At 32.2% G+C, this 17,890-nt stretch overlaps 1 protein-coding gene across 5 annotated transcripts in view; it reads right to left on the bottom strand.

The window, feature by feature from the left end:
* LOC143073382 (RRP12-like protein) overlaps positions 1–17,890 on the bottom strand; it is a 67,104-nt gene that overhangs the window by 32,849 nt on the left and 16,365 nt on the right. For 4 of the 5 annotated variants that reach the window (XM_076248878.1, XM_076248880.1, XM_076248882.1 and 1 more), the window contains one exon: positions 8,437–8,542. In XM_076248878.1, coding sequence (XP_076104993.1) covers positions 8,437–8,542 — 106 coding nt within the window. Of the gene's footprint in view, positions 1–8,436; positions 8,543–17,717; positions 17,769–17,890 lie in introns of those variants that run through there. The other variant, XM_076248879.1, reaches the window with a different exon arrangement.

Below are 17,890 nucleotides of genomic sequence, written 5' to 3'. Positions count from 1 at the left end.
CATTACCAATGATAATCATAACCAAGCCTTAATGAAATTTTGTATTTCATTAAACATTTAATTCTTGGTTCACCTTGAATCCACAGTAGTCAAAAATCCTCATTTACAGAAATAACTCCTTTCCTGGGATATTTGGATAACCAAGATAAAAATTACCGATCGGTAGATTATGATATTTTGACAATAGTTGTCCCTTCCTCAGATTTTATGTTTCTATAGTGGTTTTTGCAGATGTAAGACAATTTAGTTACCCTAGGTTTTATATTGGTCATAGCAGCCATGTGTTGACTGACTAATATAAGAAATATATACATACTTCAAAATAAATACCAAAAGGTGTCAGACCACCAATTAAAAGTCCCTATCTGTTCAACCAAATTTTGCAATTTTCATAGCTTTCTAAATTTTTTATCTTAAGTTTAACCTCTTACAAACCAGGTATGTCCTGAATCGTACAGGTATCACCTTTTTTCATGCCAATTTTTAACATACCTTTAAAGCCATATAAGAAAGAAGAGACCTTCCGAACTGATGTACCACTAAAAATAACCCCTGGTTTCCTTGAAATCTTAAATTAGTATACTATGGAGCGCATTAATCCTCAAATTTTAATGTCAACTCATAGACAAGTAAATTTGGGCTCAAAATGGTCTTAATATATTTCTCTTTCACCAAAAGTTTCATTTCTGCAAATTTGTTGGGTAGTTTAAGTAAACAATGATATCAAATGCACCATTTTTTGTTCTAGGAGGCCTACTTTCACATACGTTCTAAATTTGAGGGAGTAATTGGTGGTGTGACACCAAAAAGATCATTCAGAGATTGGTTCAGAAGTTTCAGAGGAGAAAATCTTTGCACAATTTTACACTAGATGACTACTGATGCCAAGTGATAGCAATTTAACCTCTAATAATAAGACCAATAAAATGCTCCACAGAGCACAGTTTGATACGACTGCAGAGGTCAACCCTTTTGACCTCAATGTGGACCAATTTGAAAAGGCTTAATTCTTAAACTATTGGGACCATAACCCCCAAAATCAATCCCAACCTTCCTTTTGTGGTTTCAAACCTTGTGTTTAAATTTCATAGAGATCCATATACTTAAACTAAAGTTATATTATTGTCCAGAAACTCAGTGTCTTCAGACAAAGATGACATGATACCAATATATGACTGCAAAATTTTTTTGCAGACGTATAAAAATTAAGTCACAACTTAAAACATCTTTATACATGTTGTTAGTTTTAAAATCATGTTTCACTATAATAAAACCATAAACAAAAAAAAACTAAAAATCAATTCATTAAATCAAAGGACATTGTTCAAATGGAAAATGAACAAATACAATAGAAAATATATTTTAAATCTTAACTAAACAATGGAAACCATTATTTATGTCATTGGAAGGTTAATTATACTTGAAGTATATATATAAATTGGATTATTTAATCTTAAAATCTTCAAACAATGCATATAATTTATGACAGTAGTATGTTTTACACTAAACACCTAATAAGTTCAATTTTACTTTAAGCACTAACAAATAGTATTTGTATATTTAACAATAATGGCGTTCTCTCAGTCTGTTATAAGAAGTCAAGCTCCAGTTAAATGTGGAATATGTGATAATGACCGACCAATCAAGTGGAAGTGTATTGACTGTAGTAAATTACTGTGTAATCATTGTAAAGAAAATGTACATCCAGAATTCCAAAATGCCAAGGACCATCAGGTAGTAAACATCAAAGATGTGGGACAACCAACTGTTGTAGAACTGAACATTAATAAACAATATCAGACTGAACTATTTGAAGTAAGACATATGTCTTATTGCCATGATGATTCACTGTGGATAAGTTATAACAAAGATAAAGTATTACAGAGAGTAAAACCTGAAGGAACCAAACTGAACACACTATCCAGCTTTAATATGGAGGTTTATGGTATGGCTGTTACTCAATCAAATAATCTACTTATATCTACAGGTGGAATGAAACTAAAACAAATCAGTGGTAATACAGGTACACTAATAGACACAGTATATAATGTGTCACCATTCATTTCTGCAGGAGTCCATATTACCAGTGACAATAAAGTTCTAGTGGCATGTTTTAACAGTGACAACCCTAAACCAGGAAGAAGAGCTGTAATACTAATGAATCAGAATGGAGACCATGAGAGAGTGTATGAACATGATCAACATAAAAAACCTATATTTAACAGTCCCAGGAGAATAACAAGTACCAGGAATGGGAATATTCATGTGGTGGATCTGATAGAAAGTGATGACAGATATAGAGTAGTAGTGTTGGGACAGAGTGGTGATATAAATAATATCTATACAGGAGATACAGAAATCAACAAGGATGAACTATTCTTTCCAAGTGGCATAGTGACAACACCTAGAGACAATGTTATTGTAGCTGATGTGAATACTGATACACTTCATATCCTGAACAATGCTGGCCTACTGATGACATATTATAAAACAAGTGACATAAACATAATGTTACCAATGTCTCTTGTATTCACTCAAACAGGAAAACTCTACATAGGATGTATTCCACCAGATGACAGTAAAGCCAAGATATATGAAGTGACCATATCAGGATGTTAAAACATTCACATACCATTTATATTTGTATCTAAAATGATGAACATTTTCATGTCTGCTGATAATAACTTTACAGTTTGTCTCAAGTTTATATCTTTATAAAAACTGTCCAATAGATTGTATTATTGTGTGGGTCTATGATTTGTCTGTCCAATAGATTGTATTATTGTGTGGGTCTATGATTTGTCTGTCCAATAGATTGTATTATTGTGTGGGTGTAGGTGTACGATTTGTCTGTCCAATAGATTGTATTATTGTGTGGGTGTATGATTTGTCTGTCCAATAGATTATATTATTGTGTGGGTGTATGATTTGTCTGTCCAATAGATTATATAATTGTGTGGGTGTATGATTTGTCTGTCCAATAGATTGTATTATTGTGTGGGTGTATGATTTGTCTATTGTGTGGGTGTATGATTTGTCTGTCCAATAGATTATATTATTGTGTGGGTGTATGATTTGTCTGTCCAATAGATTGTATTATTGTGTGGGTCTATGATTTGTCTGTCCAATAGATTGTATTATTGTGTGGGTCTATGATTTGTCTGTCCAATAGATTGTATTATTGTGTGGGTGTATGATTTGTCTGTCCAATAGATTGTATTATTGTGTGGGTGTATGATTTGTCTGTCCAATAGATTGTATTATTGTGTGGGTCTATGATTTGTCTGTCCAATAGATTGTATTATTGTGTGGGTGTATGATTTGTCTGTCCAATATATTGTATTATTGTGTGGGTCTATGATTTGTCTGTCCAATAGATTATATTATTGTCTATGATTTGTCTGTCCAATATTATCAGATTATTACATGGCATTTTTCATATCGCATGTATTATCAGCCCTAGGTTCAATATCAGCCCAAGAGCCGCATGGCTCGAGGGCTGATATTGACCGAGGGCTGATAATACATGCGATATGAAAAATGACATGTTATGATCTTTTTATCATATGCTTCAACAGTAGAGAAAAATAACAGATTCATATATTGATCCTTCTACGTGGTTCCCGAAAAGAAGTTGAAAGAGTAAAACGGTTCACGGACGTCGGACCCAAAATTTGATTCATTCAATATGAAATCTTTCTATCATATGCATCAATAGAGAAAAAAAAACACATTTTAATATGAAAAAATCGACAAAAAAATAATTCAACAAATATACATAATGAACATTGTTTAGAAAAGTCAACTTTTTTAAAGTAACTTTCTAAATAATGTTTCAGAAAAACTTCAAAATGCATTTATTCAATATTTTTTTTTCTTTTCTTTTTTTTTTAATTTAATTTAATTATTTTACACAACATACTTTTCAGTATTCAAATAATTGTTTTGTACACTACTTTGTAATGTTTTTCACTGAAAACCTAGCATTGAGGTGTAGTTTCCGGAATTTGCAGAGTATCACCGGAATGCCATGTGATAACGTTACGGAAAGGCATGTGATAACAATCGAAGCATGTGATAAACTTTTCATATCAGCCCGCTAAGCACCAATTCGAAAAATATGGAAAATACTTTAATTTAATACTATTATCATACGGTAAAAATCATATGTTATTTAGTCTAAGTATATGATAAATTGTATTATTGTGTGGGTCTATGATTTGTTAATCTGATTGGAATAGATTAGTCAGTGCCAACATCAGAGTGGTTTAACATTTCTTTAACATTTCCATATATATATATATATAAAAACCATTGCTGAATATATACTGAGTGCCAATGAAAACGCAACACTTGGTTTTTCAAAAATAAAATTTATATAAGAAATGATAATCTCTCAAAATAAATTGTTCTTGAAAATTAACTATTTTAACAATAGATCGATATCAAACAAAAATGTTTAATTTGTCATCTTTCGGGCGCTATAGGTAAACGAAACATCCAATGTCGAATCATCAACTAACAGTCCTAACAAAAAATATTACAACCCCATGGTGCAGCGCAATCTCGACAGCGCCGTGGAATTGATCATCCTGGACGTTTAATGTGATCCCGAGGAATGTTATTCCACTTGTCCCGCAAAGCAAACTCAAGCTGACATTATGATATTGGAGGTGGTTTTTATCGTCTAAAACATGTCAAATCTGATGCAAAATTTGGTCGATCGGACCAAAATCCGGCGAAAAGCACGACTTTTAGCCAAGGCAGTTGCCAAATGTCTATGTAACCTCCATTGACGTTTTTTGTACATAATGAATGATTTTTGGTTTACAGAATTCGATATTTACGCCAGACGGCCGTTTAAATGTCACTAAGGAAAGACTGTGGTGCTCTTAAACAATTTCTGCGCAAATGGTGCTTTCAACTGAATTGCTTCAAAGGTTCTACCGTGACCACCATTGAACTCTTTGACATTTGGACAGCCATCATAGTCGATATCGGATATGTGAAAGACCAAATGTATCAGTCTTGCTGAGCGTTTCTTGCTTTTTGTACCCCGGGATGTGGCTTATCATTAAATGATCCATTTTGGTTAAATTTGTGGATGATTCGGGTTATTGTAGAGGCTACAACTTCAGTCTTCTCGTAATTGTATGCTCTGAAAGGCTTCATTGGATTATGCCCAAAACTACATGTCGCTGGTTGTCGGAAAGTCCTGGCATTTACTCTGATGTTTATTGCAGTTTCCTAACAATAAGGGCGGGAAAATTCATGACATTAGCCAAGCTTTAAATGACAAAATCGTGAAAATGGTGCGTATGTTGAAAAGCAGTGAACTCGGTTTTTGTTCGTTCAAAATATCCCTTACTTCGCATTTGTTCCAAAAATCACTCAACCGTAAAGTTGTCGAAAATTGTCTTAAAAGTCATTTTCAACCAACTATACAAAGTTCTAATATAAATAAAATAAAAATTATAAGATTTTTTAGAAAAACAAAAGTGTTGCGTTTTCATTTGCACTCAATATATATATAAACCATTGTCGATAGTATTTCTTTAACATTTACATATATATATATATAAACCATTGCCGATAGTATCTTGTGTGTTAAGTTTACTTAATTTTAATGAATTCAAGAAGAAGTAGAGTGTATACTACTGAAACTGCAACCTTTACAAATTTATTTCATTATTGATTTATATAATATTGAAAACTGGCATTGGAAATTGGATTATCTCCCCTTATTATATTCTACATGCATATCCTTATGTATCGTTAGTGTCAGCAATTTCAGTTTAGGTGTTCAGAATGTGTTATGCTAACAATGATCATTATAGACAAATGGTGTCATTCCCTGATACATCTGCAATCAAATATAATAGTCAGGATCTATAAATGTTGGTTTTAAATTCTTGTAAATACTGCCAGTATTTAATGAATTCTGCTGATCTTACACATTTCACCGACCGTGCGAGGGCTGTATAGCCAGTCAAGGTCGTTAAACACTTCCATATATATACACATTTCATTAAAACTATAAATGTATCCTTACATAAATTTGTCCAAAAATGTGACTATTAAGTGCCAATCTGCCTAAGAATCAGACAATGGTGAAAACATGACAAACAAATCCCATTCAACTTTAATTTAAACTCAAAATGTATAATGTTGCATAAATATAATGGTCGCTTCCTTCTTTGGTAACTTCGTAAAACATGTCTCAATATAATTTGCTTGAAATACACTAGAAAATACCAATTGTTGGGATTTTACTATTTAAAAATAATGTAGAGATTTATTGAATTAACAGACAAGCAGAAACAAAAGACCTACCATTTTAACTCAGAACAAGGGTAACTTCAAAATTGGATGGTTACGTCGGTCGATATATTTAGGTAATGTTTTGAAATTCTTCTTGAATCACCGGCATACACAGTCTGGTCAATGTAAGTTTTGGAACGAGTCTGTTATAAGACAGGTATCACAGGTATCAAAAGTCAAAGTGAAGATGATAGTGACATGATAGTGGTATGAGACACCTTTCCATGATGCATCATATTCTAAATTTGGTCAACCTAAGTTCTATAGCACAACTGATAGACTGAAAATGTGATTCTTATATACACTCCCAAACATTGTTTGCAGGGAGTATAAAAGAGAGAGATGATACCCAGTGTGCTCTCAAAAACCATCGTTAAGAAAAGACAGACAATGACATAGACAATAGATAAAGATTACAGAGCAGTAGTTAGAGAACTAACATGATGCAAAAGGGTCAATTAACCTCAGGTATTATTGATATTTTCAAAAGTTACAGTGGAATACCACATCCTTGGCACCCTGTTAAGTCTAAACTAAAAGTATCAATTCTTTCCTATATTCAAAATTAGCATGAGCATAATCACTGGACATTTGAATAACTTTATAAACAGGACTTTTCCTAACTTAACAAACATTACATAAAATGTTAAGGGTGAAACCAAACATAAAGAAGACTTCATGAATTAAAGAATTTAAAAAATTTGTTCACACATTATTATTCAATAATTGGTTTTATGAGAATACCAAAATGAAGAAGTCTGAGATGAGGGGATATACCAGATTGTACAGTAATTGAGAAGATGTATGAAGGATGTCATGTAACAGGAATAGTTAAGACTGTGCATTTTGGTAAAGGTTACCCTTGAGGCCAGACTTTTTTTATTATCTGTTTAACGAGATCCGCCGACTCCACCTTTCACGATTTTAGAATAAAAATAAAAGTAGTGCTTCTTACTTTTATTATTATTTTTCCTGCCGACTGTTACGAAATCCTCAGAAAAAAATAAAATGTGTTGTTCACGATACTCGCTTTCAGTCAATTTCGTTATCGGTAATATTTAATTTTTACCAAGTCAATGAAACAGCAATTTTCATTTAAAAGTAAAGAAATTCAAGGCATAAACGATATATATTCTTCTAAAAGATTTTTAAGCTGTTGGCATGCTTTTCATACTTGTTTCACGAGAGCGTACATCAAATCATTCTAACTTTCGGCAAAATCAGTTATTACTTCATCAGAACTTGATAAATTAGCATAAAGTAAACTTGTCATCCATGTATTGCATTAGAAACGTCATATTCCTTTCCAAATAGCATATCAAACATCGTTTATTTTTGTAAATTTTTCTTTGTCTGACAATTAAATTTGTAGAACTACGGATCAGAATCGGGATTTCATCGGAAACGGACCCGCTATGACCGAAATCCGGATTATTGCGATAATGACTACAGACGCATGAATGGCACTGCTGACAGACAAAAATTGATCCCAAAAGGGAAAATTACGCATTCCACACGCATTAACATACTTTTGGTTAGATCTTCTTGATTAATGTATATATTTCCATGTATAAGCATTGTTTCAATTTATAGGTTAAAGTTGCTTAACTCTGGGACTATAACACCAGAGACATATATACACATGTGTATATATATGTATATACACATGTGTATATATATGTCTCTGCATACACTAAGAGGTTCCTGACTGGGTGACTGTTATATACATATATAGTGTATATGCAGCGAGGTTGATATATTTGAGTGGTGCCATGGATCTATATTAATCAAAACATAGTTTTTATGTTTATATTAATAGAAGGGTTAACCAGAGACATATATAAACTATATGTATTTATATTTCTCTGGGTTAATATACTGGTCTGTTCTCATTTCATTGTTCTTGTATTTTTATAAATTCTAAAAAAAAAAAAAAAAAAAAAAAAAAAAGTCACTAATAATGATTTTATTTTTATTTTTAGTGTCGACTGGACCAATTTTGCACTTTTATTTTTTTTTTATTTCGCCCCCTCGACCTAATTTTTTACAAATTTTCTCGTTAAACAGATAAAATAAAAAGTCTGGCCTGACTAGCGAAGATGACTGTATAAATACCGATTTAACAAGCGCTGTAGAACCACCATCAACATTTGCTGCCAGCAAATCCAGGAATTTCTTTGATACCTCAGCAAATTTACTTCTCAGTACTGCAACTGGCACTCTGTGAAAAAAAGTTGTATACTAACACTTTCTTATTGTTGCAATACTCAGCTATCACATTATTCACAATAATAAAAAATATCTCAATAACTTCTGACTTTACAGTATTCCATTTATATGAATATTGTTACCCATATTTCTATCCAATAGTATGTACTGTGAATTATACTTATATATTTTGATTGTACGTATATATGTGGACATTCAACTCTTTTTCACAAAAACGATATAATATCATCTTTCTTGAATTTTTGTCTTCAGACATACTCCAACATAGCAAAATATTCTATAATGGACATTAAAATGTGTTAATCTGAATAGCTTACACATATAAGGTTTTGTACAAGAAATCCAGAAGCTTTGACAAAAAGTTACTGAAAAACAATAATTACTTTAATTAGTGATAGTGTTTTTTTATGGGTATCAACTTGTGTTGCATAATCTTTTAAATGTTTTTACTATTGTTAGTCTTTTTACATCATTTTTCCTTCGGGTTAAGGTGTAGATAGGTGACAAAGCTGTGTCACAAAGTATGACTTGCTAAAATAAAGCTTAGTAACAAATATCAAGAGGCTCTAGTTTGAAATTAGCTGAGAAAAGAGACAAAAATTAATAACAATTCAGAGGGATATGGTTTGACCAGTACATGTCTATCTCTTCCTTTAAAAAATATGTTATAAAACATTTCTTCAATGTAACTTATCAACTATTTCAGTTTAAAGAAATGAGCTGTTACATTAAAACCAAGTAATATCTGTCTTAATATGATATATGTGTATAATTTGATAATAAAAGTATATATTTAAATGAAATCAAAGAAATTTCAAAATAGAAATTAATAAAATTAAAAGGTTAAATGTTCTAATAGTTTGACAGTTTACTGATCCAATTCATTTGGATACAAGATCAACTGATTATTGTAACAACACTTCTATTGAAAATTATTCAAATGCATACTTTCTATTATCTACTGTCAGTTGGTCTGTATTAATAATAAAATGAATGTTGTCTGATTTAAGATCTTTCTAATGGATATATCATAATGGTCTTTGTCTTTGACATACTTAGAGTAGTGACTCATAAAAGGATTTTTCTGTATATATAGTTTTTGTTAACCAGTCACTGAGAAATAAAGTTTGTAAGAGCTCTATAAAACTGCTTTTCCCCCCTCTTATTTTGTTTTTAAATAACTCCAAAGGTGGTAAACCCAGAGATGCTCAAATAATGAAAGTAAATGACTAAAATAACCAGTGAATATCTTAAAACAAAACTTATCAAGGCTTAAATTAAAATATTGTTTGTTTGCAGTTTACCGACCGACCCTTGAAAATCCTCCCGACTGTGAAAATTTTATTGCTTTAAATTTGAAGAAATTTTTTTTAATACTTCTATTGACGCGATCTGGAACTTTGGGTCCTTTCCGGAAATGATTTAAAGTCTGGGTCAATTACGCATTTCAAGTTCGGTTTTTCTTAGCTTCCCGTCAAGCGTTCATGTGACCATTTAATGATAAAGCACATGGAAATTGTTTACAGGTATCCATGAAGTCACGGAGGAGTACTTTACGCTGTCGTCTCGTGTCAATTTTAAGACAAATAACAAACAAAAAAGTTTATTAGTTAACTGTTTATACAGATTCAAGCACATGTAATGATGTGTGATGATATCATTGACGATGATGCAGCGGATATAATTCATAACTGACACGATAACCATTCTGTCTCAAACAAATCGGGTACAGAATCTGTGGAGCCTGACTTTATAGAACCAATTTCAGTGGTTAAATAATTCGACAGCAGCTTGAAGTATGGCATATTTTCTACAAATTGTTGTGAAGACGACAAAGATGAAACCACTCCTCCGTGACTTAAATCTTCATGGATATCTCAGTGTAAACACGCCTGTACGGAGGAAGGGCTCATTTGAAATGTTAATGGATATAGATCATGCCAAATCAGTAAGAAGCAACCATAACTACACAAAGATGTAGAGAAAATGAATGGTTAGCTTGAAAAATAAATATACTCTCTCTATATTAAATCTATCTTCGATTGCAATGAGTATGCTCCTTTAGGATAAGGGGGGCTGCCCCACTCATTGCAATTATTCTCTTTCTTACAATATTAAATATACCCAAACTGTGTGGCCTGTGTGAATTCAATTAAAACATGTCCTTAGGAGCTATGCTGCCAATTTTTTTTATGCATTAAAAACATTTCAGTACAGACCATTTACTTTTAATGGGGTGCTATGGATTTCATCCCAAACTTTAGATTTCTTTGGTTTTCATTAAAGCCTGGCAAAAATATAACCTTATCACATATAATTAAATACTGTTAGAAATATGACTAGAGGCTCTAAAGAGCCTGTGTCGCTCACCTTGGTCTATGTGACTATTAAACAAAGGAAGCAGATGGATTCATGACAAAATTGTATTTTGGTGATGGTGATGTGTTTGTAAATCTTACTTTACTGTACATCCTTGCAGCTTACAATTATCTCTATCTATAATGAACTTGGCCCAGTAGTTTCAGTGGAAAATTTTAGTAAAAATTTACAAATTTTATAAAAATTGTTGAAAATTGACTATAAAGGACAATAACTCCTTAGAGGGTCAATTGACCATTTCAGTCATGTTGCCTTATTTGTTAATCTTACTTTGCTGAACATTATTGCTGTTTACAGTTTATCTCTATCTATAATAATATTCAAGACAATAACCAAAAACAGCAAAATTTCCTTAAAATTACCAATTCAGGGGCAGCAACCCAACAACGGGTTGTCCGATTCATCTGAAAATTTCGGGGCAGATAGATCTTGACCTGATTAACAATTTAACCCCTGTCAGATTTGCTCTAAACGCTTTGGTTTTTGAGTTGTAAGCCAAAAACTGCATTTTACCCCTATGTTCTATTTTAAGCCATTGCGGCCATCTTGTTTGGATGGCCGGGTCATCGGACACATTTTTTAAACTAGATACCCCAAAGATGATTGTGGATAAGTTTGGATTAATTTGGCCCATCAGTTTCAGAGGAGAAGATTTTTGTAAAATATTACTAAGATTTACGAAAAATGGTTAAAAATTGACTATAAAGGGCAATAACTCCTATATGGGTCAACTGACCATTTCGGTCATGTTGACTTATTTGTAAATCTTACTTTGCTGAACATTATTGCTGTTTACAGTTTATTTCTATCTATAATAATTTTCAAGATAATAACCAAAAACAGTAAAATTTCCTTAAAATTACCAATTCAGGGGCAGCAACCCAACAACAGGTTGTCAGATTCATCTGAAAATTTCAGGGTAAATAGATCTTGACCTAATAAACAATTTTACCAATTGTCAGATTTGCTCTAGGCCACATTTAAAAGAATGTCTGTTTCCCCTCCTCCGGGTCTACCCTTTGTAAACAGACCCGGAAGGCAGGTATTTCTTTTTTTTTAACTGGATGTGATTGTCATAGCATGGTCACATGAATGGTTTGACTTGTCCAGTCCAGGCCTATTATCAGTTGTTTGTGCTCATTTTGAGTGTATTTATTTAGATTATCAATCCTTCTGCTTTCAAGCACTTTCCAAAAATGGAAACAAATTATTTTCAGGAAAAACATAATTTCGATTTTTTTGTGGAAAATAATTTTTTGACCCGGAGGCTTATTTTTGACCCGGTGGGGGGAGGGGAAACAAACATATTTTTAATTTTGGCCCTAAATGCTTTGGTTTTTAAGTTATAAGCCAAAAACTGCATTTTACCCCTATGTTCTATTTTAAGCCGTGGCGGCCATCTTGGTTGGTTGGCCGGGTCACCGGACACATTTTTTTAACTAGATACCCCAAAGATAATTGTGGCCAAGTTTGGATAAATTTCGCCTAGTAGTTTCAGAGGAGAAGATTTTTGTAAAAGATTACTAAGATTTACGAAAAATGGTTAAAAATTGACTATAAAGGGCAATAACTCCTATATGGGTCAACTGACCATTTCAGTCATGTTGACTTATTTGTAGATCTTACTTTGCTAAACATTATTGCTGTTTACAGTTTATCTCTATCTATAATAATATTCAAGATAATAACCATATAATGGCAAAATTTCCTTAAAATTGCCAATTCAGGGGCAGCAACCCAACAACCGGTTGTCCGATTCGTCTGAAAATTTCAGGGCAGATAGATCTTGACTTAATAAACAATTTAACCCCATGTCAGATTTGCTCTAAATGCTTCGGTTTCAGAGTTATAAGCCAAAAACTGCATTTGACCCCTATGTTCTATTTTTAGCCATGGCGGCCATCTTGGTTGGTTGGCCAGGTAACCGAACACATTTTTTAGACTAGATACCCCAATGATGATTGTGGCCAAGTTTGGTTAAATTTGGCCCAGTTGTTTCAGAGGAGAAGATTTTTGTAAAAGTTAACGACGACGGACGACGCCGGACGCCAAGTGATGAGAAAAGCTCACTTGGCCCTTTGGGCCAGGTGAGCTAAAAACAGTCGAATGTCTTAATACTTTTTTTTCAAGTTGCCTTTTTTCAATTGAAGATTCAATTGTTATTTTTTTTTTTTTATTAAAAATACACTCTTTAATACATTGTCTTATAAATCTTTAATATCTACATTTTTCTGATGAAAATACTCTACTCATGAAAACATTCTAGTCAAGAAGCATACATGTCTGAATATATTTCTTTAAAACAGTTCTAGTCATAATGACATTCCTTGTTTATAAGTGTTCCAGTATTTAATAATTATACCATATTTTATGTCCTAAATTGGATAATGACACTATGTTAAAGTTTTGGTTAAAAAGTTTTTTATCTGAAAATGCCAGTTCATTTGATGTTGGTTTTCAGCATGTCCAGTGTTTGTTGTTTTAAAATGTTTTTTTTTTCTTCACAAGAAACTTGGTTTAGTGTAACTGCTTGTTTAAACTGTATTTTGGCTGATAAAATAAAATATTTTTCCTACCTACCGACCCTTCAGTCTGAAGGTACAGTCGGAAAACTGCAAACAAACATATTTTCAAGGTTGGCCCAAGAGCCATTTAATATCAAATTGAGAGTCAAGGTTATCAATTTTCGTGGGGACATTTAATATCAAATTGAGAGTCAAGGTTATCAATTTTCGTGGGGACATTTAATATCAAATTGAGAGTCAAGGTTATCAATTTTCGTGGGGACATTTAATATCAAATTAAGAGTCAAGGTTATCAATTTTCGTGGGGACATTTAATATCAAATTGAGAGTCAAGGTTATCAATTTTCGTGGGGACATTTAATATCAAATTGAGAGTCAAGGTTATCAATTTTCGTGGGGACATTTAATATCAAATTGAGAGTCAAGGTTATCAATTTCATGGGGACATTTAATATCAAATTAAGAGTCAAGGTTATCAATTTTCGTGGGGACATTTAATATCAAATTGAGAGTCAAGGTTATCAATTTTCGTGGGGACATTTAATATCAAATTGAGAGTCAAGGTTATCAATTTTCGTGGGGACATTTAATATCAAATTGAGAGTCAAGGTTATCAATTTCGTGGGGACATTTAATATCAAATTAAGAGTCAAGGTTATCAATTTTCATGGGGACATTTAATATCAAATTGAGAGTCAAGGTTATCAATTTTCGTGGGGACATTTAATATCAAATTGAGAGTCAAGGTTATCAATTTTCGTGGGGACATTTAATATCAAATTGAGAGTCAAGGTTATCAATTTCGTGGGGACATTTAATATCAAATTAAGAGTCAAGGTTATCAATTTTCTTGGGGACATTTAATATCAAATTGAGAGTCAAGGTTATCAATTTTCGTGGGGACATTTAATATCAAATTGAGAGTCAAGGTTATCAATTTTCGTGGGGACATTTAATATCAAATTGAGAGTCAAGGTTATCAATTTTCGTGGGGACATTTAATATCAAATTGAGAGTCAAGGTTATCAATTTTCGTGGGGACATTTAATATCAAATTGAGAGTCAAGGTTATCAATTTTCGTGGGGACATTTAATATCAAATTGAGAGTCAAGGTTATCAATTTTCGTGGGGACATTTAATATCAAATTAAGAGTCAAGGTTATCAATTTTCGTGGGGACATTTAATATCAAATTGAGAGTCAAGGTTATCAATTTTCGTGGGGACATTTAATATCAAATATAATGCATAAATAGACAAATTTTGGGGCCTTTTTTACAAAAATTCTGATGAAAAAATTGATTGTAAGTTAAACTGACATGTTCATGATTTCATTTTTCTGTTTATATATTGCTAATCTCAGGACTTTAACTCAAACTAAGGCCGTGTTCACACCAAACGCCATGTACAGTAAACATGTTTACAATTAGTTTAATGTAATGGAAACTGGTTTCACATTAAATTTGTTCACATCTATACACCTTGTTTAATTACCTGTATATAAGATATGTTCACACTTTTAAACTATATGTCATTTAAATGTTCATTACGTAGAACTGAATGCAAATTTTTAGGATAACTTTTCTAGCAGTTAGGGAACTACCATTTGACTTAAAAAAAAGGGGGGGGGGAATGGATTTTTCCTTGAAAAATATTCTGACCTCCAATTTGATAAAAAAAAAAAAAAAAAAGAAATCTGGTCATACAGAGGAAAAAAAATATTTTGAATCCAGAGTTTCCCCATTTATTATAGTGTTTTATGAGGTCCTTCAAATTTATGTTGAAATTTAAAAGATCCGTACCCATGCATTTCTAGCTAATTTTGGTCATTACAGACAATTGCTTTCAAATATTGAAAAAAAAAAATTTGATTTCTAGCATCGAAAAAACGAAATAAAAACGTTCGCGTGAAAATAATTCTGACTCAGAAAAAAAATATGCCCCCCCTTTTTGTGAACTTAAGTGGTTGCTCTTTTATGAAAGCAATTTTGATGATTTGCAGTAGTTTAAAGATAATAAATATGTCTCAATTACGGATTAGAAAACGTAGTCTGCTTACAGCGTGCTTACAGACGAAGAAAAAGGATTGAGATGTTAAGGATCACTACATTTCTATCTTTTCTGTTTGGTTTAGTTTAAACATATTTATTTATAGTGGATTGGGAAACAAGTTTTGCAACTTATATTAATCCCTTTCCACTTTGCGGGTGTGAGTGCTGCCTTGTAGCGGCATTAGCCTGCTCTTTTTTGAAATCTACAAGGGTGTCTTTAACGTGCAAGAGATATGGCTCTCTCTTAACACGGGTCAGCTATTTATCGTCCCCTTCCGACGGACTATAATCGTTTCCTCGAGACCATACTCGCAAATGGAGTCAAGGGAGAGCCGAAAATTCAGTTCCTGAAATTTTCATCCCAGACGGGAATCGAAACCAGGAACCTTTGTGTTAGTAGTCCGATGCACTAACCACTACACCACGGTTCTGTTTGGTTCCAATGGTATTTCTTCTCTAAGGAGTATTTATCAAAGGGAGGGGGTAATGTTGTTTTTTTTAATTTCTAAGTGTACTTCAATGAATCTGAGATACTAGACAAACAATACAATTTACCTCACACTTTTTTAGTAATGCATTTACGATTTAATCACTGTTTGAGTAAAGACCAGTGGCAAATATTTCCGTGTACGTCAGTCCATTCGGAAGACCCTTTCAAATGAATTATGTGTTCGGCAATGATGGTGCTTTGAGTCTTGATAAGGGGTTAATAAAGCTACCTAAAGTTTTTTTTAATAACAAATAAATATATCAAGTTTAGACAAATATTTCTGTAAAGAACTTTATTAATAATTGTTATATTCAAAAATCGTTTCTTCCTTAAATATACATGGTAAAAAATATGTCCTTAATGTCTAGTTTTGTGTACACTTAACCTAATCAAGGCCTACATTGACTATCGACTGCATGTAGACAAAACATGATTTACACTATAGTCCGTTTGACTGCTATAAATCTTAAAAAAATAATTCTTAAAAATTCATTTTTATAGATAAATATTTTTTTTCTTCATTTTTGTTAATGTATGATATATACGAACTCTGACTATGAATGTCATAATTTTAAACCTATAATCAAGAAAGTTACTCATTAGGTCTCTATGTTACTTCAATTTATTTTAATATAAAATACTCAATGGAGTACGTATGAGTAGTGTAACAGCCTTCCATTCAAAACAAAAACATTAGACATGTGCTCTAAACCTGTTTTATTGTACCATGTGACTTTACTCATTTAAATAACTCTGGTCATGTGATTACTGAGCTTTCTGTATTCAATGAGAAATACAAAAGCATGCACACATGACCAGAGTTATTTAAATGAGTAAAGTCACATGGTACAATAAAACAGGTTTAGAGCACATGTCTAATGTTTTTGTTTTGAATGGAAGGCTGTTACACTACTCATACGTACTCCATTGAGTATTTTATATTAAAATAAATTGAAGTAACATAGAGACCTAATGAGTAACTTTTTTGATAATAGGTTTAAAATTATGATATGCATAGTCAGAGTTCGTATATATCATACATTAACATACATGAAGAAAAAAAATATTTATCTTTAAAAATGAAATTTTAAGAATTATTTTTTGAAGATTTATAGAAGTCAAACGGACTTTCTTTTATACATGTAAACATTGAGTTTTATCAACGTAATTGTGTTTTGTTTATGCGTGAGTTACACTAACACAACACCGAGTTTAGGTCAATGTGAACACGGCCTAAGCCAAGATGGAGGAATGAACAAGTAAAGGCACAGTGGAAATGCTATATTCCCTGAAAAAAACAAATAAAGACACAGTGGAAATGCTATATTCCCTGAACAAACATATAAAGACACAGTGGAAACCTTATTTTCCCTCTACAATGTGTGACATTGGGCACAATAACAGTTTTGAGCAATTTTGAATAAATTCTAAATAATGTTTATTTTTTTTTATTTTAAATTTCAAATGAATATTTGATTCCTACCTTTTAATGACAAGACTGAGTAAATACAAGATGGCAGCCTGTGATTCTATATCATCTTACCTTTTAATGACAAGACTGAGTAAATACAAGATAGCAGCATGTGATTCTATATCATCTTACCTTTTAATGACAAGACTGAGTAAATACAAGATAGCAGCCTGTGATTCTATATCATCTTACCTTTTAATGACAAGACTGAGTAAATACAAGATGGCAGCCTGTGATTCTATATCATCTTACCTTTTAATGACGAGACTGAGTAAATACATGATAGCAGCCTGTGATTCTATATCATCTTACCTTTTAATGACAAGACTGAGTAAATACAAGATAGCAGCCTGTGATTCTATATCATCTTACCTTTTAATGACAAGACTGAGTAAATACAAGATGGCAGCCTGTGATTCTATATC

This window comes from Mytilus galloprovincialis, chromosome 4 (genome assembly GCF_965363235.1).
Source record: "Mytilus galloprovincialis chromosome 4, xbMytGall1.hap1.1, whole genome shotgun sequence".
NCBI classification, from domain to species: Eukaryota; Metazoa; Mollusca; class Bivalvia; order Mytilida; family Mytilidae; genus Mytilus; species Mytilus galloprovincialis.
Note: the sequence above shows the minus strand (reverse complement) of the source record. Positions and strands in the feature narration are given on the sequence as shown.